This window comes from Octopus sinensis, linkage group LG14, assembly GCF_006345805.1.
Source record: "Octopus sinensis linkage group LG14, ASM634580v1, whole genome shotgun sequence".
Taxonomy (NCBI): domain Eukaryota; kingdom Metazoa; phylum Mollusca; class Cephalopoda; order Octopoda; family Octopodidae; genus Octopus; species Octopus sinensis.
Genome location: NC_043010.1, coordinates 47,087,586 through 47,111,490, shown reverse-complemented (window position 1 = coordinate 47,111,490; position 23,905 = coordinate 47,087,586). Strand labels below are relative to the sequence as shown.

General features: G+C 36.3%; 1 protein-coding gene across 3 annotated transcripts in view; it reads left to right on the top strand.

Moving 5' to 3' along the window:
* Positions 1-1,299: 1,299 nt before the first annotated feature.
* Positions 1,300-23,905, top strand: part of LOC115219137 (charged multivesicular body protein 7) — a 49,033-nt gene continuing 26,427 nt past the window's right edge. For 2 of the 3 annotated variants that reach the window (XR_005001902.1, XM_029789229.2), the window contains exons 1-4: positions 2,821-3,265; positions 14,728-14,908; positions 20,385-20,582; positions 23,732-23,802. Coding sequence is in view for 2 of the 3 variants with exons in the window: in XM_029789229.2 (XP_029645089.1) it covers positions 3,003-3,265; positions 14,728-14,908; positions 20,385-20,582; positions 23,732-23,802 (713 nt within the window). In the remaining variant the exon portion in view is untranslated. Of the gene's footprint in view, positions 1,596-2,820; positions 3,266-14,727; positions 14,909-20,384; positions 20,583-23,731; positions 23,803-23,905 lie in introns of those variants that run through there. The other variant, XM_029789230.2, reaches the window with a different exon arrangement.

Below are 23,905 nucleotides of genomic sequence, written 5' to 3'. Positions count from 1 at the left end.
TTATGCTTTAGACAGTAAGTCGTTTGTCTTTTTATTTAAAACTTAGGCCATCTGTTTGTATTATAAAATGTACTTTACAACAGCCATAGAATATGTTGTTATTTAGCCCAAGGTCAGTCCTGATTGAGCAAAGTTATGATCAAAGGTATTCTAAGCATGACCATCCGTCTTTTTGTATATCAGAGTCTACAATTGTCCAATGTATCCTACTTTATTTTAAAAGACAGTGTAATTTGAGAGTGATTTAGCCGCTATTTCTAGTAGGTTAAGCGACTGCATAGAGACTCCTTCGTAGCTTCATAGATTAAATGGAAATCTTACGGAGAATCTCAGTAAAGCTCTTTCTATTCCCAATAGATGTTCTTATTTGTGGTCCGCACGTGGTATAAACTAGGTGGAGATTAACTATAGGATTGGAAGCACTTTTTCTGAATCTTTATAAAAATCCGATGCATACTATCTACCACACTGCTTGAGGTTGATATAAGCATAGTAGTAATACACAAAGTAATCATGATCGATAACTAATAAAAGACACCCACGCGATGCTTCCCAGGTAGAAGTAAATGAAACAGGAGTCCTTGGGTGACCCTCGGACACACTCTCACACACTGCAAGCACGCACGCACACACACACACACACAATTTACTTTGATCTACATTATACAAATAGACAATTAATGGCATTCTCATTTTAACCAATGTATTGTAGCAAAGTATTTCTTCGGGAAATACTATTTATGAATGAATTTACATTGAAGATTTTTCATTCAGTATTTCTTCCAGATACGTAGGCCTAAACGTATAAAAATAAATCGTTATTCATGGAAACAAATACAAACTATTTCAGATTCCCGTTGTAATTATTTCAGTAATGACATTGGGAAATGTGCAAATGATACAGCTTCCGATACCCGTGTCCCTGAAAAATTCATATTACACACCTAACTCCCCAATTTCTTATCCCAATATACATACTTCAATGGCTTTCATTCATGCTTACGAAAATTGTTACTATTATAATCATTTTGGTAGATTCTAGGGTATTCATGCACTTCTCTTTTCTCTTCTATAAACCGAGGAACTTCTCTCTATGTTAGACATTATTAATTATTATTATTGCAGTAAATATTCCAAAATTGAAATAAAATGACAAAATTGTATCTTTTTAAGGATCTATCGAAAATAATTTATGAAAGGGTTGTGAATGGATATAAAATTACGTAAGTGATAATCAGAATGCATGATGTTTATGTATATATTATATTATATATTATATATATTTGTGTGCATATGTGTGTCGTAGTATATGTGTTACATGCATCTGTGAATATTGTGTCGAGGCAAAGTAATCTGTTTTGAGAGATATTAGTCTATTCATTGAATATCGACTTTTTCTTCTTGCAAGAGGGTGCTGGAGACATCGAATAAGCTTAGATCGCACGCAGAGCACTCTCCACAGTCAGTAACACATACGGACACTGGTTGAAACTCCGACGATTTAAGATTTGCTAAAACGACGACGACGACGTTTCTTGACAATCAGCCGTCTTAATTTGGCTTACAGCTTACTAACAACTTCCAAATAATTCCAGGTTAGTTTCAGTTAATTCTGTCATTGTTTCACAATTGATTAATCATTTACTTGTTTGTTTGTTTATTTATACACAAACACTTCCCTGTTCTTGATATTCCCCTTTTATTGTTGTTGTAGCTAGATATATAATTACATCAGTGCATTATCTCAGAATAGCAATTGGAGAAAGAGAGAAAGATTAAATGAAATGAAAATTAGCATATACTAATTGTCAAATTTTATTTCTTTTCCTTCCTTTTATCTCAGTTTCTCTTTTTCCACAGTTCCTCTTCTTGCCAAATTGTCTACAACCATTATTTTTCTTTAGTAATTCGGTTCTTTCTTTCTTTCTTTACTTCTTCCCTGTGTTCTTCAGAATTAATCTTTTTTCTCTTCTTTTCCATCTTCACAATTGTCATTGTGTATAATTTCTCTTTTGGGTATATACAGTTTTACATGCATCTTCTGACACAAGGTTGTTACATTACTTTATTTACATCAATCATTTTCGCTTTGCTTAATTAATTAATCATATCGTTCAACGTTCATTAACACAAAAACTACTGTATGTCACTTTAAATGACAACCGATGACTCAAACAGATTAGAAGAAACATCTTTTTCTTCTTAACTATAAGGTCCTTGTCTCTTGAATTCATTCTCAACAATAAAATAAAAATAAAAATAAAACATAAGGCCTTATACATGGAGTGATTAGAAGGCATTTAATTGTTCAGAATGAATATTTGTGAATACAAACTGTTATGCTAATTGTGTTATTATCAATGAGATACCCCACCTTTTTTTAAGCAAAAATAATAAAGCATGTAAAAAGAAGTATAAATAAAACCGAAAAAAAGTCTGTCATGCGTCATTTGGTCGTTCTAGATAATTTTATTTACTTTTATAATTGTATTGACAAGTTGAAAGGTCTGAAAAAATTCTGACTTAAAAGACGAATAAATACAATTCAACCACACGTTTCCAGTTTAGTGGCAATTTTAACTTTTACATTATTATAATGAATACTTTGCCCGTTAAGTGACATCAGATTGAGGAAGGAATGAAAAAGGCAAGCACTGAGAGAGAAAGTCTATCTATCAGTCAGTGCTTCTTCTTTCCATTCCGCTTTGAAAAATTCTGTTACATTTGATAATTGTTACATATCAAGTTAGTAGTTAATGTTTCCGGTTGAACAGAATAGCGGAATAGAAAACGAATAAACTAACGCACACGCTATAACAGCAGCGGCCATTATAAATATTGTCACAATCATCGTAACGTATATAAACTCGATCGATTTAAGATCTTTCAATAGGAAACGATGGATAGCTTTATTGTTGTTTACTAAATTCATTATAAATACCCTAATTTATCCCTCCTTTTTTTTTTTTTTCTTTATGCCTTCGTTCTGAGACACTATCGTTATGTGCAAGGGAATGGATGATGCAGAGTTTGATAATATGTGGTCGGATGACCAAAAAATGAGTGTTATGTTTTCGGTTTTTCGTGATAAATCAGTGAATCCTCTTTCGTGGGACCAAAAAATGAATTTCTGGCAGGTAGCCATCGAACGTTACTGTGAAAAAAACGAGTTGGTTATTGTACTTCCGAGTACCTTGCCCACGTATTTTACCAGAAAAGGTCGGACCCCACAATGTCTCGATGTTGTCGTTGCAGAGATGAAGCGGTATGTTTACTTCGATAATTTTGTACACGTTTTCTTCCTATATTCTCTTTTTCTAAATTTTCGTCTGTCAAGATTTATGAATTATTCGTCAACATTAACTCTTTTTTTTAAAATTTTCTTCCGGATACTTTCATCATGTTTTGATCATTGGCCTCGTACTGTTTATCTGCTATGTGTCAACCTGATAGAGCTCTACCTCTTCACCCTATACGCGTGATAAGAATCGAATTCAGTACTATAAACTAAAGGATGTGTCTAATTATTTTGTGCTATTGTTTGTTTGATAAATTAAGTACCAGTTACGCACTGGGGTCGATGTAATCGACTTAATCGGTTTGTCTGTCCTTGTTTGTCCCCTCTGTGTTTAGCCCCTTGTGGGTAGTAAAGAAATAGCTATTGTTTGTTTGTGTGTGTATTTTAAGGAAGAGACAGTGCCCATGGATCTCACAGGTTTTCTGTGGTCGTTGAGATTGATTCCGTTAACGTTTAACTTGAACTGTTACGAGCTGACACCTGCAAGAAGGGGTTCCAAGGGGTATTTTAGTGTCTAGGAAGTTGGTCATAACATGGGTGATATAAACCAGGAGGGCCTGAATAGAGATAACACGAGTTAATATAAACATTTTCACCCGGGAACAAAAAAAAAAAATAATGATAAACCAGCCTGACAGGTGTTGACAAGTATGTAGAAAACGTATATGAAGAAAAAAATGCGCGCTGACAACCCTTGGGGTGGGGAGAGGACTTTTGGAAAATTCACAAGATCCGATTTTTCCGTCATAACTTCCGGTAAAGTGGATATGTGTATTTATTTTTTTTTAAGGAATCCCACGTTTTTGGTTTTGAAGGATCTGATTCTGAAAAAAAATTTTATTTAATTTAATTCCTCCTTCATTTTTCACTTTTTCCAGGAATCTTTGTTTTTTTTTAGGGATATGTAGAAAAATACGAAGATTACGATTCTAAAAAAAATTTGTTGGTAAAATTTCAGTTTTTCAACAAAAACAAAAAAATAATAATAAGTGGCTGTGTGGTAAGTAGCTTGCTTACCAATCACATGGTTCCGGGTTCAATCCCACTACGTAGCACCTTGGGCGAGTGTCTTCTACTATAGCCTTGGGCCGACCAAAGCCTTGTGAGTGGATTTGGTAGACGGAAACTGAAAGAAGCCTGTCGTGTATATATATATATATATATATATGTATATATTTGTGTGTCTGTGTTTGACCCCCCAACATCGCTTGACAACCGATGCTGGTGTGTTTACGTCCCCGTCACTTAGCATTTCAGTAAGAGAGACCGATAGAATAAGTACTAAACTTGCAAAGAATAAGTCCTGGGGTCGATTTGCTCGACTAAAGGTGGTGCTCCAGCATGGCCACAGTCAAATGACTGAAACAAGTAAAAGAGTAATAAAAGAGAATGATTGGCCTGTCCCCATTGTATTATATTTACGGTGATATATGTATGACCCCCACAGTGTGTTGTATTTACTGTGGTGTGTATACAACTATATCGGCTCAATTGTTGATTATTGTGTTTTAGGTACAAGTCTTGTGCACTGCTGGTGAAAAGATGTGACTGGTAACCAAGCATCCTATCATGTTTTCTGCCCTTCTCAGTGTTATTTTGTTTTGGATAGTTCTACAGTTCTTTTCAATGTTCTTGGTCTACTTTTATAAAGAATACTTTCAATGCCAGATCACAGCACTTTTTCACCCAACCTGCATCAGTTATCTCTCCTGTATACATTGCTCAGTGTTGTTAATGCCCAACTATTTTCTCATCTTATTTGCATGCAATCTGGTACGATGGTTTCACACTCAACTTGTTCTTTCATCACCATATGTTTCCTATATCTTGGCCTATGTTGTATTACTATATAGCATTACTTTTTACATGAACCTCAAGTTCTAACCAACTATCTCTTACTCCTAATCTGCTGCATAAAATTATATTAACCAAGTAAATAATAAATTAATGCACCCTTTTAAAGCCTAGCCAGGCTCATGGGCCCGGTTTCTATGGTGTATGTGTTCCCCAGCTGGACGGGACGCCAGTCCATTGCATCATTACTCATTTTTACCAGCTGAGTGGACTGGAGCAACCTGAAATGAAGTGTTTTGCTCAAGAACACAACGCGTCGCCCGGTCCAGGAATTGAAACCACAATCTTACGATCATGGTGCTGACACCCTAACCACTAAGCCACGCACCTCCAACCCGACTTATTTAGTATTTGCAACAAGCCATCTAAGCAGTCATCCACTCTATGGTCATCTGTTAACTGTCTTGGCCCTGAACGGAAATCTGTTTCACTTAGTTCCATCTGATCCATGCAAGTATGGAAAAGTGGATGTTAAAGCGATAATGATGATGAACACATGCAAGTGTCTTCCACTACAGCCCCAGAATGATCAAAGCCTTCCAAGTGGATTTGATAGATAGAAACTCAAGTTATGTTATGTGTGTGTGTGAAATTATTGTAAGTGGACATCACCATCATACAAGTGCTGTTGTATGTTTTTTGTCTTCCATGGCAAAATATTACCTTGCTTGGAAACAATTGAAAGTTGGTGACAGGAAGAGTAGTCATTCAGTGACAATGTTAGCCTGTCTGCCTAGCCAGCAGAATGGCATTATTCAAAAGCTACAACAATGCAAGAAAGTGCATTGTGACCAGTGGTGTATAACATCTGATAGTCCTGTATATAAAATGATACTGTGACTATCTGTGCCAGCACCACATAAAAGCACCTGTGTCGATGCCACATATGTAAAACCCCACACTCTCTGTAAAGTGGTTAGCATTAAGATGGTCATCCAGCTGTAGAAACAAGCCAAATCAGACTGGAACTTGGCACAATCCTCCTGCTTGCCAGCTCTGGTCAAACCATCCAGTCCATGCCAGCATGGAAAACGGATGGTAAATGATGAAGATGATGAACGTATGTGTATAATTTAAGCATTCATTGTTGAACTCAAAACATTCTGAGTGATTTAATCTGAGATATATCACAAGGTGTTTTTTTAAAGTTAACAGCAAATTAAAATATTTAAAGCTACATTATTCTAAATATAAAACATGGAACAGAATTAAACAACTCAGAAAAGCCTCATCAAATATATGTGAAAAAAAGACTTATTTAGCACTGGAACAAGTCCTGTTTCTACACACTGAATAAATCACTCATATCCAATGAATTGCAACACATTAACAATAATTGACCATTCAGACACACACATGCATGTTCACACACACACACACACACACACACAGAGTTATGATCATCCTAATTGTTTTCCTGTACTGTCATAAATTCAGTGTGTTAGGTTTATAGCAGATTATTACCTGTCTTAGTCCTGTACTATCTTACTTGTCAGGCCCTCATCTTGCAAGCTGATCTCATCACTTCCTCAACCTCTTATCATTACAGAATGTACTGCCATCATGTTTGTGTGTGTGTATGTACATTATAAATATATTATTATTGAGTGAAGGTGCATGGCTCAGTGGTTAGAGTCTCGAGCTTACAATCGTGAGGTTATGAGTTCGATTCCTGGACTGGGCAGCATGTTGTGTTCTTAAGCAAGACACCTTATTTCACATTGCTCTAATTAACTCAGCTGTAGAAATAAGTTGCAACATCACTGGTGCCAAGCTGTATTGGTCTTTATCTTTCTCTTGGATAACATCAGTGGTGTGGAGAGAGGAGGCTGATATACATGGGCGACTGCTGGCCTTCTACATACAACATTGCCTGGACTTGTGCCTCGGAGGGTAACTTTCTAGGTGCAATCCTATGGTCATTCATGACCAAAGGGGGTCTCCATTATTGAGTGAGAGAGCAGAGTGACACTGAGATACAAATATAAGAAGCCCAGTATACCCATCATGACTACCCGTCTGATAGGGGTACACCAGGCACATGCACCACAACCATATGTGTGTGACATAGTAATCTCATATCAAGTTAAACAGCACATGACCTTGCAAATGGGACCTAGTTAGAATCTTCTTCGGGTCAAGTAGCCCATCCCACTCAAAAGGTCCCTGAATAAGAGTTGTTTAAGGATGTTGAACGAAACACCCATATTTCCAAGGATGAATTAGTCAAACTCCAAAGAATTCCTCTCAACATATGACTTTGATGCTCCCCCACTACTTCTGCTCGTGATAAGAGATGCGCATATCGTCAGCCATTAAGGAACATGCTCGACTGGTTAATGTCAAGCAACTGACAAGCAAATCTGTGGTATTGAGCAGAATATTTGCTGTCACCCATCTTTTGATATCAAGACAAACCATGTACATAAAACCTTCAATCAGTTAAATCAGAAGCCATGAGAGCCAGTGCCTGGTATTGCATCATGGCTTTTATTATTATTTATATATGTCTTTATTGCCCACAAGGGGCTAAACATAGAGGGGACAAACAAGGACAGACAAAGGGATTAAGTCGATTACATCGACCTCAGTGCGAAATTGGTACTTTATTTATCGACCCCAAAAGGATGAAAGGCAAAGTTGACCTTGGCGGAATTTGAACTCGGAACGTAACGACAGACGAAATACCGCTAGGCATTTCGCCCGGCGCGCTAAAGTTTCTGCCAGCTCTCCGCCTTTTATTATTATTGCTGCTGCTGCTACCAACACTTTTTTCTGCAAAAATAGGGGTAGCTAATCCTGTTCAGGTTATATTATTAACATTATCCTGCGTTTGAGAATTTAAAATCACTTCTTCAACTTTTTAAGACATCTCAATGCTTCTAAGGCAAACTTTGTTTACTTTCATCGTAATTTGAATTTAACACGCACATATATAGTTGAAATTTATAGAAACACAAAAGACGAAGACAGGTGTATGAACAACAAGCAGGTGTATTAGTTTGATGCTCAGGAATGCGAGAAAGTCTTTTACGTTTCGAGCCTACACTCTTCAACAGAAAGGAATAAGAGAAAATAAACAGAGAGAGAATGAAATATATATATATGTGTGTGTGTGTATATATATGTATGTATATACATATATATTAAACGCCTTCCATCCGGCAGAGAGTAAGGTCTGGATGGAAGGGGTTTAATGTCATAAGGGATGTGCACAAGGGAAAGTTGGACAGGACCACCCATGCTAACCTCATTAATAGCACAGTTCTACCTGCAATGTTATATGGTAGTGAAACATGGGCTACAACAAAGAGAGAAGCGTAGAGATTGGTAACGGCTCAAAGAGCCATGGAGAAGTCAATGCTTGGAATCTTGTTGAGAGAGCACATCAATAGCGAGGTCATCAGACAGAAGTCAGGCGTGGGGGATGTCATCGTAGAATATACACGCAGCAAGTTTAGACGGACTGGACATGTTGCCTGGCTCACTGATAATCAGTGGACCCGCGCAGTTGTCGAGTGGTACCCGCACAAGCGGAAACGACCACTCAGAAGGCCTCCACGACGGTGGAGTTACAATTTTAGGAGGGTGATTGGGACCACATGGATGAGGAAGGCGTGATCCATAGAGGAGTGGACAGTGTGCTGTGATCAGCGGTGTCAAATGGATGCCCGATAGACTGGTCGGTCAAGGTGATATGTATATATGTATGTGTATATATATATATATATATATATGTGTGTGTGTGTGTATATATATATATATATATATATATATATATATATAAATATACTGTTGTGTCTGGGGAAAGTAATTTTCTTTTTGTGCCTTATAATGTTACACACTCACTGGTAAAATTTCCACTTATTTTTCTTTTCCTAAAATTTTCGTTGCGTCTTGCAACCTTTTCAATCAAGACTATTGAAAAGGTTGCAAGACGCAACGAAAATTTTAGGAAAAGTAAAATAAGAAACAAGTGGAAATTTTACCAGTGAGTGTGTTACATTATAAGGCACAAAAAGAAAATAACTCTCCCCAGACACAACAGAATATGCTTCAACACACAAACTCATATAAAGAATCTTGCAAACCAAATCCAAAAACGAAATATGTATATATATATATATATATATGTCTACTTTTGCATGGTTTCTATGGCTGCATGCCCTTCCTAATGCCAACCACTTTACGGAGTATACTGAGTCCTTTTTTTCCTAACACTGATACTAGTCAGATCACCAAATAACTTGCAAGACAAAAAGCCCCCTTGACTGAGTGGAGTTGTAGAGAAGGAGTTGGTTTATGCTAGGTGGTGAGAGGCTAAAATATGGTAGAGAGATAGGAACAGATATCTTGTTTGAAGAAGATAATTGGCTGCACTTGCATTATATGTGGCACCAGTACAGGACTCTTACAGGCCAATCCCCTGGGGAAGAGGATTGCCCTGCAAGAGTCTTGTGTTGGGGTCATGTAAAAAACATTCATGTCGATGCCACATAGAAGTGCTCATGCCAGTGCCACATTAAAAGCACTCATCACACTCTATATAGTGGTTTGAATTAGGAGGGACATCCAGCTGTAGAAACCAAGTCAAATCAGACTGGAACCTGGTTCAGCTCTCCAGCTTGCCAGCTCTGGTCTAACCATCCAGCCCATGCCAGTATGGAAAACAGGCATTAAATGATGACAATGATGATGAGTATGATACACACACCCACACCTTCTCATCTCTCACTTACGCACCTACCCCTCATCACTTCTACCGTCTTGCCTTCTTGTCACACCCACATAGACCATCAAGTTCAATCAACAGACTGCAGCCATGCTTGGGCACTACCTTGAACAATTTTAGTCTAGCTCATCGACTCCCAGATCTTATTTTTAAGTCTGGTGCTTATCTTCTCAATCTCTATTTGTCAAACCCTTACGTTATGGGACAGAAATAATTGAACACTGGTTTTTAAGTGATGTCACTGTAAGGCATACACATAGAAGAGCACGCACATGTACAAACACAAACTCAAATATATATGCATGTATCTGCATATGTGTGTATATGAATGAATGATAGACTTGTACACAGTTTCCTTGTGCTAGTCAGCTCAAGGTTATACTAGAAACCACTTGCTCAAGGTAACATATGAAAGAACTGAGCCTGAAGTCATGGGATTGCAAAGTGAAAAACTTGCCTCTTCAAAGTATATTTCACATCAATCTCATCTCACTATTTCATTTTATATACTATACAAAATTCAATTAGTCTTCTCATCATGCTCTCTGCCTACCTTAAAAACAAATGGGCAATCTTATTACAAACTACAAAAATCTGTAAGATGAGTAGTTAATTCTTATTAATTGCTTAATTCTCATGCTGCTCCCCCTACTGAAGAGGATTGACCTGCAAGAGGCCTGTGCTGGTGCCATGTAAAAGCAACCATGCTGACACCACATGAAAAGCTCCTATCCTGGTGCTACGTAAAAACATTTGTGCTGGTGCCATGTAAAAAGCATCTAGCATACTCTGTTATGTAGTTGGCATTAGGAAGGTCATCCAGCCATAGAAACCAAGCCAGATCAGACTGAAACCTGGTGCAGCTCTCCTGCTTGTCAAACTGTCCAACCCATGTCAGCATGGAAAACAGATATTAAATGATGATGTTGTAGTAATAACACTTTTGATACTAAACTGTCTGAGAGGGCCTTTGGTTCTATGATACAACTTTCCTTTTTCAAAGTAATTTAATTTCATCACAATCGAAGGAGAGGGGCTTTCTCTGTCCGGGTTGTGGATCCGTGGAATAAGCTGCCGGACGAGATAGTGATGATGCCGACAACCACTCGGTTCAAAGTCTCTCTTGACCAGAAATGGCCTGAACTCTTTGCATGAACACCCTCCCTGTACATAACTCCATGTCCCCCTACATGGCCTTGCTTTTTGCTTTTTGAGCCAAAAAATTAACTTAACCTAACTTAACTTAATTGAAAATGTTCCATCAAAGTTGCATGCTGATTTACATTTCAAAAACGACCTTAATAGTGACAAACTTATTTTACTAAATTCTTCGTTATTCTCAAAATTTATACCAGCAGGGCAGTGTATTTCAACAGATATATAGTAACAAAAGGGTTTAATTAAATAAATTTAGAACTTCTCCCATGTAGGATGCTAAACTCCAATGGGGTAAAATTTCCACCAATTACTCTTTTACTCTTTTACTTGTTTCAGTCATTTGACTGCGGCCATGCTGGAGCACCGCCTTTAATCGAGCAACTCGACCCCAGGACTTATTCTTTTGTAAGCCCAGTACTTATTCTATCGGCCTCTTTTGCTGAACCGCTAAGTAACGGGGACATATACACACCAGCATCGGTTGTCAAGCAATGCGAGGGGGACAAACACAGACACACAAACACACACATGCATAGATATATATATACATATATACGACGGGCTTCTTTTCAGTTTCCATCTACCAAATCCACTCACAAGGCTTTGGTCGGCTCGAGGCTATAGTAGAACACAATTGCCCAAGGTGCCACGCAGTGGGACTGAACCTGGAACCATGTGGTTGGTAAACAAGCTACTTACCACACAGCCACTCCTGCGCCTTGCTTAGTTTCTAATATTAACTAAATGAACTGAGGCATATTGAATGAAAAGGCTTGTCCAAAGAGGATATAATAGTACTCTGTAGTCCAATGCTATAATAGACATTTTGCTTTTGAAACCACCTTTTTGTTGTCATATTTCTGCTGAAATTCACTGCCTTTGTTTTAATAAAAAATTAGTAAAATAACTTTGTCATTATTAAGTTGGTATTTGGGGTATAAATTAACATAGAAATTTAGATGAAACTGAACCTAAAAGCACATGGTTGCAAAACAAGCCTCTTAACCACACAGCCTTTTAAAATTTTAAATCTGTTTAACTGTCTGGGACATTTTTTGTTTTTGTTTTTTGAATGGGATTTTTCTAGGCACAAGGCCTGAAACTTTGGGTAAGGGAGTAAGTTGATTACATTCATGCCAGTGTTCAAATGGTACTTGTTTTATCAATCCCAAAGGGATGAAAGGCGAAAATTAAACTCAGAATGTAAAGATGAATGAAATGCCTATTTCTTTATTGTCCACGGGGGGCTAAACATAGAAGGGACAAACAAACAGATTAAGTCGATTACATCAACTCCAGTACACAACTGGTACTTATTTAATTGAGCCCTGAAAAGGATGAAAGGCAAAGTCAACCTCGGCAGAATTTGAACTTAGAACGTAGCAGCTGACGAAATACCACTAAGCATTTCGCCCGGCATGCTAATGTTTCTGCCAGCTCGCTGCCTTAATAAATATAATAATAATAACCCTTTCTACCATAAGAACAAGACCTGAAATTTGTGGGGAGGGGACTAATCGATTACGTCAACCCCAGTATACAACTGGTACTTAATTTATCCACCCTGAAAGGATGAAAGGCAAGGTCAACCTTGGCAGAACTTGAACTCAGAATGTAACAACAGGCAAAATACCACTAAGCATATTGTGTGGCATGCTAAAGATTCTGCCAGCTTGCCAATGATAATAATAGCAATAGAAAAAAATGTTAACTTTCAGAAATTAATGATCTTTATTGTTTAATATTTAAATCCTTGAAGTCAATGAAATGATAGATATTGATTTTGATGCAGTTTCCAATTTTCAGTGGGAATAAAATCTGAACAACCAAAAACATTAAATCTGAGCGTTGGTTTTTTTTCTTTTCTACATTTTTGCCAAACTCCTTCTCCCAATATTAATTTTTCATAACTGGCATTTAATCATTACAAGTTATACATTGTGACATTTACACTCTATGTTATTTATCTGATTTTTAACTGAAGCAGTCTGTATTGAAGAGACAAACAATAATCACTGCAGCTTTCCTCTGTTGCCATTTCCTCTTTTAACTAGTTTCAATCAATCACAAATGAGTATTATGGAGCATTTTAAAGGAAACCCTTTCACATTTTAGTTTATTTATATCAGTCCTTTCCATTTTTCTATCAGTATGCTTTGCTTTTTATTTTTAGTAACTAACATTGGTATCTTTTATTATTACCTCTGCCTTTGTGAAGGCGGAGGTGTTGTTTTCAGACGTATTTGTTTGTTTTTCCATGGACAAGATATCTCAAGAACCACTGGATGGATTTGGTTGAAATTTTCAGGAATATTTGGCCTCATAACTGGCACAAACTGATTAGATTTTGGGAGCAATCTGGTACCAGACAAGGATTATTTTTCCTGTTTTTTTAACTTAGTTTTTGAGAGCGGTCAGGTTCATTTTTAGCATTCTCGTTTGTGAGAGCAGTCGAGTTTATTTCAGATATTCTCATTTTAAAAATCATCTCTGGCTAATCGTTGAGAGGACGTTGGTGTTGCCTTAGCAGAGGTTTGCTCTCTCTGAGTGCTCTTATTATTATTATTAGCATACCAGACAAAATTCTTAGCAGTATTTCATCTGCCTTTACATTCTGAGTTCAAATCCACTAAGGTCGACATTACTACTCATCTTTTCAAGATTGATACAATAAGTTACCAGTCAAGTGCTGGAATCAATGTAGTCAACTTCATCCACCTCCACTCTCAAAAAATGCTAGCCCTGTGTCAAAATTTTATTGTCATGGTTGTTGTTGTTAAGGCAATGAGCTGATAGAATTTTTAGAGCCTGGGACAAAATGCCTAGCAGTATTTCTTTCAACTCATTATGTTCTGAGTTCAAATTCCACCAAGATCGACTTATACTTTCAACCTTCTAGGGTCAGTTAATAAATCAGTCAAGCACTGGGGTTGATGTATCGACTTTCCCCTCCCACAAAATTTTAAGCCTTATGCCTATATTAGAAAGGATTATTATTGTTATTTATTATTTATTTTTCAGAAATCAAGTTTTTAACAGTAATGGATTTCATTCTCTTGTTAAATAAATTTGTTGCACTGATTATATCATACAGCAGTTTCTCTCAACCTTTTGACTTGGTTTATAATTCCCTACTCAACTATCTGATCCCTCTGGCTTCTTAACAAGCATTTTATTTGTTTACAGTGTGTTACTGCACATCCTTTCAATCCAGGCATAATTTTTCAGCTTTCTATTCTCAGTTTTATCCTACTTTATTAATCAATGTTGAACTCAATAAAATAATGTAAGATTGAGAATGGGGTTGCTCATATATTAAATCATATAGCAACCAAGGTAAGAAAGGGCCGGAGAAAGTTCAAGGGACATCTGCAGCAAGCAACAAAGATCTTCTCCCTCAGCATCAAGGGCATATTATACAGTGCTTGTGTTAGAATTGCAATGCTGCATAGCAGTAAGACATGAACTTTGAATGCAGAGAACTTGAAAAGACTGGAAAGAAATGAAGGGAATATGCTTTGTTGGGTGTGCAATGTAAGTGTGCATGAATGACATATTTGTATGTGCTGAGAGAAAAACTGGGCATAAGAGTAATTGGATGTAATGTGTGAAAAATATAACATCCCCAAGTATAACTATAATTTATTTATAGTTATTATTTATAGTTTTTTGTTTTCTTTTTCAGGATTGGTAAACTGAAAACTTTGTCTGTTTTGGAAGCAGAAAGTGTCTCAATGGGTTGGCTGTATTGGGGTTATGCTAAATTCATCAGAAGTCCATTATCATGGGCGGTGAATTTAGCATCGAGCATGATTTCCAAGAATAATAAATGTCTTGAAGAAAGTGTGATGACAGAGGTCTTGAAGGTGAGTTATAACTTGTGTGTTCACTTCAAAAAAATATAACTAAAAGTTGACATAAGAATTTATAAACTTTCAAGAGAATTTGAAATTTTTTTCTTTGAATAATGGATCCCAAAGCACATATAAAGGTATGTAAATATTGGAGAAAAACCCTTTTAAAAGGCTGCATGTGGGACTCAAATCTCCATCCATGCCTGTTGCTAAGGGATCTCATCAGTGACTGGAGAGCACTACTACCCCATCACTATTTACTCCACTTTAGCATTATTACAAATTAGTGCCCACCCAGAATATTTTGAAACACTCCCAGGCACCAAAGTCTGATGATGGACCTGCCTGCATCTCCTGTAGGCCATGAGAGGTATTCTATCATTGGACCCAGGTTTGACCTTTCCTATCCAAAAGCGTTTTTGCAACCCAATTTTTACATGCTATTATTTATAACTATGTGTTTGAATATCTTTTTTAATCATTTAAAATTGAGCCTCTTTACTTTTACTAAAGTGGTCTGCTTTTAATTATCCCTATATTTCTTTTCCCATCAACTACAATTTTGACAGGAGAATGAAGTAAAATTATTGATATTTATTGTCCCAGTGGTCAGTTATATTTTACCTCTTTGCATATTTACCTCTCTGCAGGGCCATAAAATGGAAACTAGTATACTATACATAGTATCTTATACATATTTCTATAATTTTATTGCCAGTGTGGACCACCAATCTTTCTAACAAATTTGACACAAACTGTTGCTTTCTAAAATAAGAGTATCACAAGGAGAAATAGCATAGAAACAGCCATGATTGTGTGGTTAAGAAGCTTACTTCTCAACCATATGGTCTTAGGTTCAATCTCACTCTACAACACCTTTGGCAAGTGTCTTTTAAAATAGCTCCAGGCCAACCAAATCCTTGAGAGTGGATTTGATTGATGGAAACTGAAAGAATCCCATCATGTGTGTTTGTATGCATGTGTGTGTGTATTCATGTGTACCTTATCCAGACATCATGTTTGCAAATGAGCATCACCATCATACAAGTGATGTTGTTTATTTCCAGTCTTCCATGAACAACATGTTTGGCTATGAGGAAATATTATCTTGCTGGGAAACAGGTGAGAGTTGATCACATGTGGGGCATCCAGCCATAGAAAATCAGCCTCAACCAATTTCAGCTGATTTATGCAAGAATGGTAAAGTGGATGTTACATGATGAATGGTGATGATAATGATTGTTGTTGCAAATGACATCTTGGAACGGACTTTACAAGACTACATAATTCACCATTAGTTAATACAGGGTATACATGGGTGATTTGCACCACTGGCAGTTTAAGCAATTTGTGTGACCTGACAAGGAAGTCAGTAATGTTGGTCTTCATTCTTCCTCTCCTTAAATAGAAACTCAGTGTATCACATAGGCATTATCATAGTCCCAAAGACATGACCTCTGCTAGTAATGATTATACATTGGTTGCATTGTAAATCAGGACTATTAGTCTGTCGAGAAAATATACTGTCCTAACAGTGAGCTGTCCAACTAACAGAAAAGCTTCTCTGTTTCCTGTTGTTTTGTCATAGTGATCCTTTAATATGATAAATCCTTGAGAGACTGTTTGTAAATTGTTCGCTTTGGAAACATGTTTATTAAAACAGAAAGTGAGAGTGGAGTATTTATAATATATATGAAAATAATCTTGTACTAGTTTTATTTCCCTTCATATTCATTCTCATGCAAGAAGACTCAGTCTTAACACTAAGTCATTAAAAAACATATATTAGCAACAAAGGCTGTATTAATACCAAGAGGTAATATCTTATGTGGATATTCTGTTGGAACAAACTATACTGTAGTAGATATCATGAGAGAAACTCTCATATTGGCTTTTAGTGCAAAGTGCACTCATGTTTATACTGCTTGTGGGGAAATAAATCACTGCCACCTCCAGTGTCATGACTACCAAATCACATGATTTCAACCTTAATTGCTTATGAATCAATGATCACAAAACTTCTATTTAATTATAGTCCTTTGTGTTCATAGCTTGTATCCCACCAAAGTCAGTTACGTCTTTCATCCTTCCAGAATCAGTAAAATAAAGTACTAGTCAAGTACTAAGTCATTTTTATCAACTGATACTGATGCCTTCTAAGTGTCTTCAAGCCATGAGATTTTGACTAAAAACTCTAAAGAAATCTCAGTGTTACTTGTGCATTCAGATTACTCTGTCAAATATAATCCTTATTTATTCACATTGTTTTGAATTAATCATGAATTAATCTTGTATTTCAATTGGCCCTCGTGCCGGTGGCACGTAAAAGCACCCACTACACTCTTGGAGTGGTTGGCATTAGGAAGGGTATCCAGCTGTAGAAACTCTGCCAGATCAGATTGGAGTCTGGTTCACCAGACCTCAGTCAAATCGTCCAACCCATGCTAGCATGGAAAGCGGACGTTAAATGATGATGGTGGTGGTGGTGGTGGTGGTGGTGGTGGTGGCGGCGGCGGTTGTTGTTGTTGTTGTTGTTGTTGTTAAATGATATTGTAGGATAGGTGCATGAGGCTAGATCTAGCTGGTTTGAACATAAAAAAGGTAGAGAATATTTGGGTCAGATATGGCTGGTTTAGGATGGATGAGGGTATAAACCCCACCATATTCCTGTGAGAAGTATAACAATGACTACTCATTATCTAATGCTACACATCCTATAATTAACAGGTCTGGAATGTGTTGATGATAGTTATTGTAACAGTGACATTGGCAGCACCAGTAGCACCTTTTAACCATAGTTTTTTTGCATACTATCTGCTGAGATTCAGGTGGCCTCAGCTCTTATTTTGGCATTAGGGACCACCAGCATATTTGTTGTTGTTGTTGTTGTATTTAAGCCAAGATCAACCCTGTAGCTGTGACCATCCTGTCTTTTTAGAGGTATGTAGGACTACACTGCCAAATGTGTCCTTTCCTGATTTAAAACAATAGGGTTTGATCTGAGAGAGATTTGAGTGCTATTTCTTGCAGGGGCTTCACTCACTAGCTCATTAGCTTGGTTCTCCATTTCGGGATCTGTGTGTGTGTGTGTGTGAGAGAGAGAGAGAGAGAGAGAGAGGGAAGAATAAGAATGGAGAAAATCACTTCCCTAATTGTTGATTAATTGCAGAAGAAAGGAGAGCAGCTCTTAAGCCTTCATTTAGAATGCATGCTAACTCTCCAAGAGAGTGACATTATCAATTTTCTCCATTCATATTCTTATTGTCTTATTCTCTGAATTTCTTGAAATTCTTCTAAGTGATATTTAGAGTTACTTGTCATACATGAAGAATTACTTTGGATGTTAATTCCACTTGCATTTATTGGTGTTTGATTGTTGGGTATAATTAACCAAATTCGTTTTACACTGAGTGCTTTATTGATATCACTGGGATTTATTAATCCCTTTTACTTCTTATAGATATACAAGGGGGTGCTGACAGGTTCCTGGCTTTAAAGGTATTGCAAAAGGCCTGGTTGGAGGCCCAACCTTCTGAGTTCTTTTACAAGGCTTAGAAAACCTGAAGGACTGCTGCAATAAGCCTGTGAGGGGAATGTGCTGAATAAAATGATAAACAACTGATCCTCCTGTATTTTATTTTACCCAAAGCCAGGAAAATTTCAGCACCCTTTTGTGTGTGCATGTGTGTGTGTATATATATATATATATATATATATATATATATATATATATATATATATATATATATATATAGGGAGAATTCATGAAAAAAACGAAAGACGAAGACAGGTGGTGTAGAAAACAAACAGATGTATGACGCTCAGGAATTGAAAAAGTCTTTTATGTTTCGAGCCTATGCTCTTCTACGAAAGGAACACAGAAAGAAACAAAGAGAGAAAAAAAATGAGTGTAGTGGCTACTGATATATAGAACAATATGGAAATGTAAGATCCAAGGATCCAGGTGTAGGGAGTTAGTAAGCTTCAAGCAGCCTGTAGAAGGTATAAAATAGTTCATGGTTAGCAACTAGGGTTGCTATGTATGCGAATAGAAATCCAAATTGAGGGAATGGAGCAGGTAAAATCCAGGCTACATGCGTTTCCTAGCCAGCAGAACTTCAGAAGTAATATTTACTCAATGAGGGGTACTCCACTAGCTACTCATCAGGTTGACAATACCTTAATTAAATGAAGATTAAATTGTCATCAAAGGATTCCAAGTTAACTCACAGGGTTAATCTCTTGCTAGTTAGGAAACATATGTAGCCTGAATTTTACCTACTCCATTCCCTCAATTTAGATATACATACATATATATATATATATATATATATATATATATATATAGGGAGAGTTTACGAAAAAAACAAAAGACAAAGACGGGTGGTGTACAAAGCAAACAGATGTATTAGTATAACGCTCAGGAATAGAAAAAGTCTTTTATGTTTCGAGCCTACGCTCTTCTACAAAAAGGGACACAGAAAAAACAAGGAGAGAAAAACAATGTGTGTAGTGGCCAACGATCTATCATATATATATGTAAAGAGCAGTATATGTTCAGTGGTTTGATGGGTCACATCTCAGAGCAATATTCACTTCTTCAATAAGAGGCAAACACCTTCTCCATTTAGTCATCATGGCCCTTGCCTACTACAATAAAGACGCATAGTATGTAATTTAAAAACAAATATTTTTTAGTTTCTATTTGCATGATCAGCTTCAGGTAATCTTCATAACTTTACTATACTGTTGTTATTGTTGTTGTTTATTATATTGTTGTATCCCTTTGTTAACAGGTTGATTAACCAAAAGTGCAATAGTGTATGTTGGAAATGTTTAGCTTGGCAAGCTGGCAGAAACGTTAGCACGCCAAGTAAAATGCTTAGCAGTATTTCATCTGCCACTATGTTCTGAGTTCAAATTCCGCCGAGGTTGACTTTGCCTTTCATCCTTTCAGGGTCGATTAAATAAGTACCAGTTATGCACTGGGGTTGATATAATCGACTTAATCCGTTTGTCTATCCTTGTTTGTCCTCTGTGTTTAGCTCCTTGTGGGTAGTAAAGAAATAGGAAATGTTTAGCTCTTTTGTTTTTTGTTGTTGTTTTTTCTAACTAGAAATAAAAAAAGAGAATTTCTATATAAACCTTTGCAATATCACCATTTGGATGTCTATATCAAATATATTATTAAAAATATTTTTTTTACTCTTCATAATTCAAAAAAAAATTTAAATTCATCAGTTGACATTAGATAAATATTGTTATATGTAAAATATCCAGAACTATCAATTTCTTAAGTGTGTGTGTGAAAGAGAGAGTAGAATAAAAGTTTTATCATTCTAGGTTTGTATAAAAGTACAAAATAAACTGTTAAAATGCATATATGTATGCAGGTTTTTTTTTGTTTTTGTTTTTGTTTTTAAGTCTATCGTGTGTTTATTTATATGCTTTCTACCAAAGTTAGTGTTGTTGAAATATCTAATTGCAGAAGAAAGCAGAGCAGCTGTTAAGCATTCACTTAGAACGCGTGCGAACTCACCAGGAGAGTGACATTATAGATTACAATAGTCTGGTGGAACAACATGCTGATCTGTTCAAGGACAAGAGAGAAGTGCCATTGCTAGTGTCCTATTTAGTTAAACAGCAGAAGGCTCTCTTAATACCTCAGGGAAACAACAAAAATCCTGTATGTTCACTATATCTCATTCATTTTGATAGTATGTAATTCTTCTGATGATCTGCAATGTTTGTCTTTTTTTTTTTTGCCTGTTTGTTTGTTTTTTTTGGGTGGAGGTAATTTTTTTTATTAATTCTTTTTATTTTTTAATATCTTTCTTATCTTGATTTAAGATCATAATAAAGTTGTCTAATTATAGATAACTTTGTTATAATCTGAAATCATTGATCACAATTATCAAGATAAGAAAGATATAAAACAATAATATTAATTTTTCCAAAACATAGATACCAGGCCAGAAATTTAAGGGGAGAGGTTTTGTCAAGTCCTGCAATTGATTGAATTGACTCCAATATTTGACTGATTCAAGGCAGCAAGCTGGTAGAATCATTAACGCACCTGGAAAAATGCTTAGCAGCATTTTGTCTATCTTTGTGTCTATCAATTCCACTGAGATTAACTTTGCTTTTCATCCTTTTGGTGTTGACAAAATAAGTACCAGTTGAGCACTGGGGTTGATAAAATAAGTACCAGTTGAACACTGGGGTTGATAAAATAAGTACCAGTTGAGCACTGGGGTTGATAAAATAAGTACCAGTTGAGCACTGGGGTTGATAAAATAAGTACCAGTTGAGCACTGGGGTTGACAAAATAAGTACCAGTTGAGCACTGGGGTTGACAAAATAAGTACCAGTTGAGCACTGGGGTTGACAAAATAAGTACCAGTTGAGCACTGGGGTTGACAAAATAAGTACCAGTTGAGCACTGGGGTTGACAAAATAAGTACCAGTTGAGCACTGGGGTTGACAAAATAAGTACCAGTTGAGCACTGGGGTTGACAAAATAAGTACCAGTTGAGCACTGGGGTTGACAAAATAAGTACCAGTTGAGCACTGGGGTTGACAAAATAAGTACCAGTTGAGCACTGGGGTTGACAAAATAAGTACCAGTTGAGCACTGGGGTTGACAAAATAAGTACCAGTTGAGCACTGGGGTTGACAAAATAAGTACCAGTTGAGCACTGGGGTTGACAAAATAAGTACCAGTTGAGCACTGGGGTTGACAAAATAAGTACCAGTTGAGCACTGGGGTTGACAAAATAAGTACCAGTTGAGCACTGGGGTTGACAAAATAAGTACCAGTTGAGCACTGGGGTTGACAAAATAAGTACCAGTTGAGCACTGGGGTTGACAAAATAAGTACCAGTTGAGCACTGGGGTTGACAAAATAAGTACCAGTTGAGCACGGGTTGATAAAATAAGTACCAGTTGAGCACTGGGGTCGATAAAATAAGTACCAGTTGAGCACTGGGGTCGATAAAATAAGTACCAGTTGAGCACTGGGGTCGATAAAATAAGTTCCAGTTGAGCACTGGGGTTGATAAAATAAGTACCAGTTGAGCACTGGGGTTGATAAAATAAGTACCAGTTGAGCACTGGGGTTGATAAAATAAGTTCCAGTTGAGCACTGGGGTTGATAAAATAAGTACCAGTTGAGCACTGGGGTTGATAAAATAAGTACCAGTTGAGCACTGGGGTTGATAAAATAAGTACCAGTTGAGCACTGGAGTTGATAAAATAAGTACCAGTTGAGCACTGGGGTCGATAAAATAAGTACCAGTTGGACACTGGGGTCTATAAAATAAGTACCAGTTGAGCACTGGGGTAGATAAAATAAGTACCAGTTGAGCACTGGGGTCGATAAAATAAGTACTAGTTGAATATTGGGGTCAATTTCATCAACTTTCTCCTTCTCCAGGAATCACTGGCCTTGTACCAAAATTTGAAACCAATATTTAACTGATACTTATTTTAATTATAATAATCTAATTGGCTTTTCTTTTTTTGGTTTGAATTTAATTAAAACAATTCACTTTTCTTGTCCCTTTCATATTCTTCATTTAGAAAATTTCTACATAACTCTTGCAATTCTTTTATCTTTATTTATCTCTCACTCTCTCTCATATTTTCACTCATTTTCACTTTTACTCTTACATATCTACAATCCCCTATTTATGTATTCATAAATATATGTGTATACATCACATCACATCATGTCACTTAAGAAACAACTCTTTATTTTTCTTTCATCTGCAGAAACAGTCAAGTGTTATACGAACTGTCATTTTTAGAAATTTTATCTCAAGTCCACTATAAACTGAAAATTGTCTATCTAAGCAGAAAAAGGTTTTGCAATGACATAAAATCTCTTTACAAAGAAGCCTTTTGTTTATTTTGGAATCAGCCCCTGTAGCTGAAAATCATGTTATTTTCTTTGGGTTTTTAGTGGGGCGGGGTGGTGGATTTATCAAGATTTGAACTTAGAAACAAGAAACTTCATATTTAACCCTTTCATTACTGTATTTATTTTGAGATGGTCTGTGTTTCTTTCAATTACTTTAAATATAACAAAGAATTTAGTAAAATAACTTAGTTATCATTCAGCTAGTGTTAGGAACATAAATTATAACTAAGGTTTGGTGGAAGATTCTAATTCAAAACTTATGAAAATAAGACATTTGTATTACAGAGCCAGAGCCGGTTACAGCCATGTTAGTAACGAAAGGGTTAAAAGATCCATCCTTTGTTGTGTCAGACACCTCAAAGACACTAGTGCAGTATTTCTCAAACTTCTTTTTTTTTTTTTTTGCCTATGGACCCCTTCGATTCCTATTTTACTCAGATGGACCCTCATACTAATTCAATGTTTTAAAAAAGTCCAATCAGATTTTTATAATTAAATATCATTAGGAATTGTATAAAAATCATTATTAAAATATTGTATATTGTAGAAGTATAACCAATTAATTAGAGTTAACTTTTAACAACAAAATCTTAAATGGGCCCTCAAGGACCATTTGAACCCCAATTCAGAACCACTACTCTAATGGCTAGAAATAACAAATCTTATGATCAAAAGCTCAATAAATTTTTTCAGCTCACTAAAACTCAATACATGTGATTTTCTAAGTCCACAGCAGAGTAACCCTAATATACAATTAACATTTTTTTTTAATGATTATTCATTCATCATCAACATTTCATGTTTTCACTGCCCTGCATCTTTATGATTGTATTTTTGTGGTAACAGGTGCCCTGATACTCCCAGATGTCATGATATTCCTGGGATGATTTCACTCCAATCTACTTGTCTTTCAGTTAATCAAGTTTACTGACAACCAGAATGTTAACGTTTCTCCTGTCAAATGCACAGATCTTAAGATATATCAGTAAGTACTGATAACTTCCACCTTCTTTTGTTAAACCTTTTATTGTCGTTAAATTCATTGTTGTACAATATGTGAGAATATAAAAAATATAATAATGAACTTA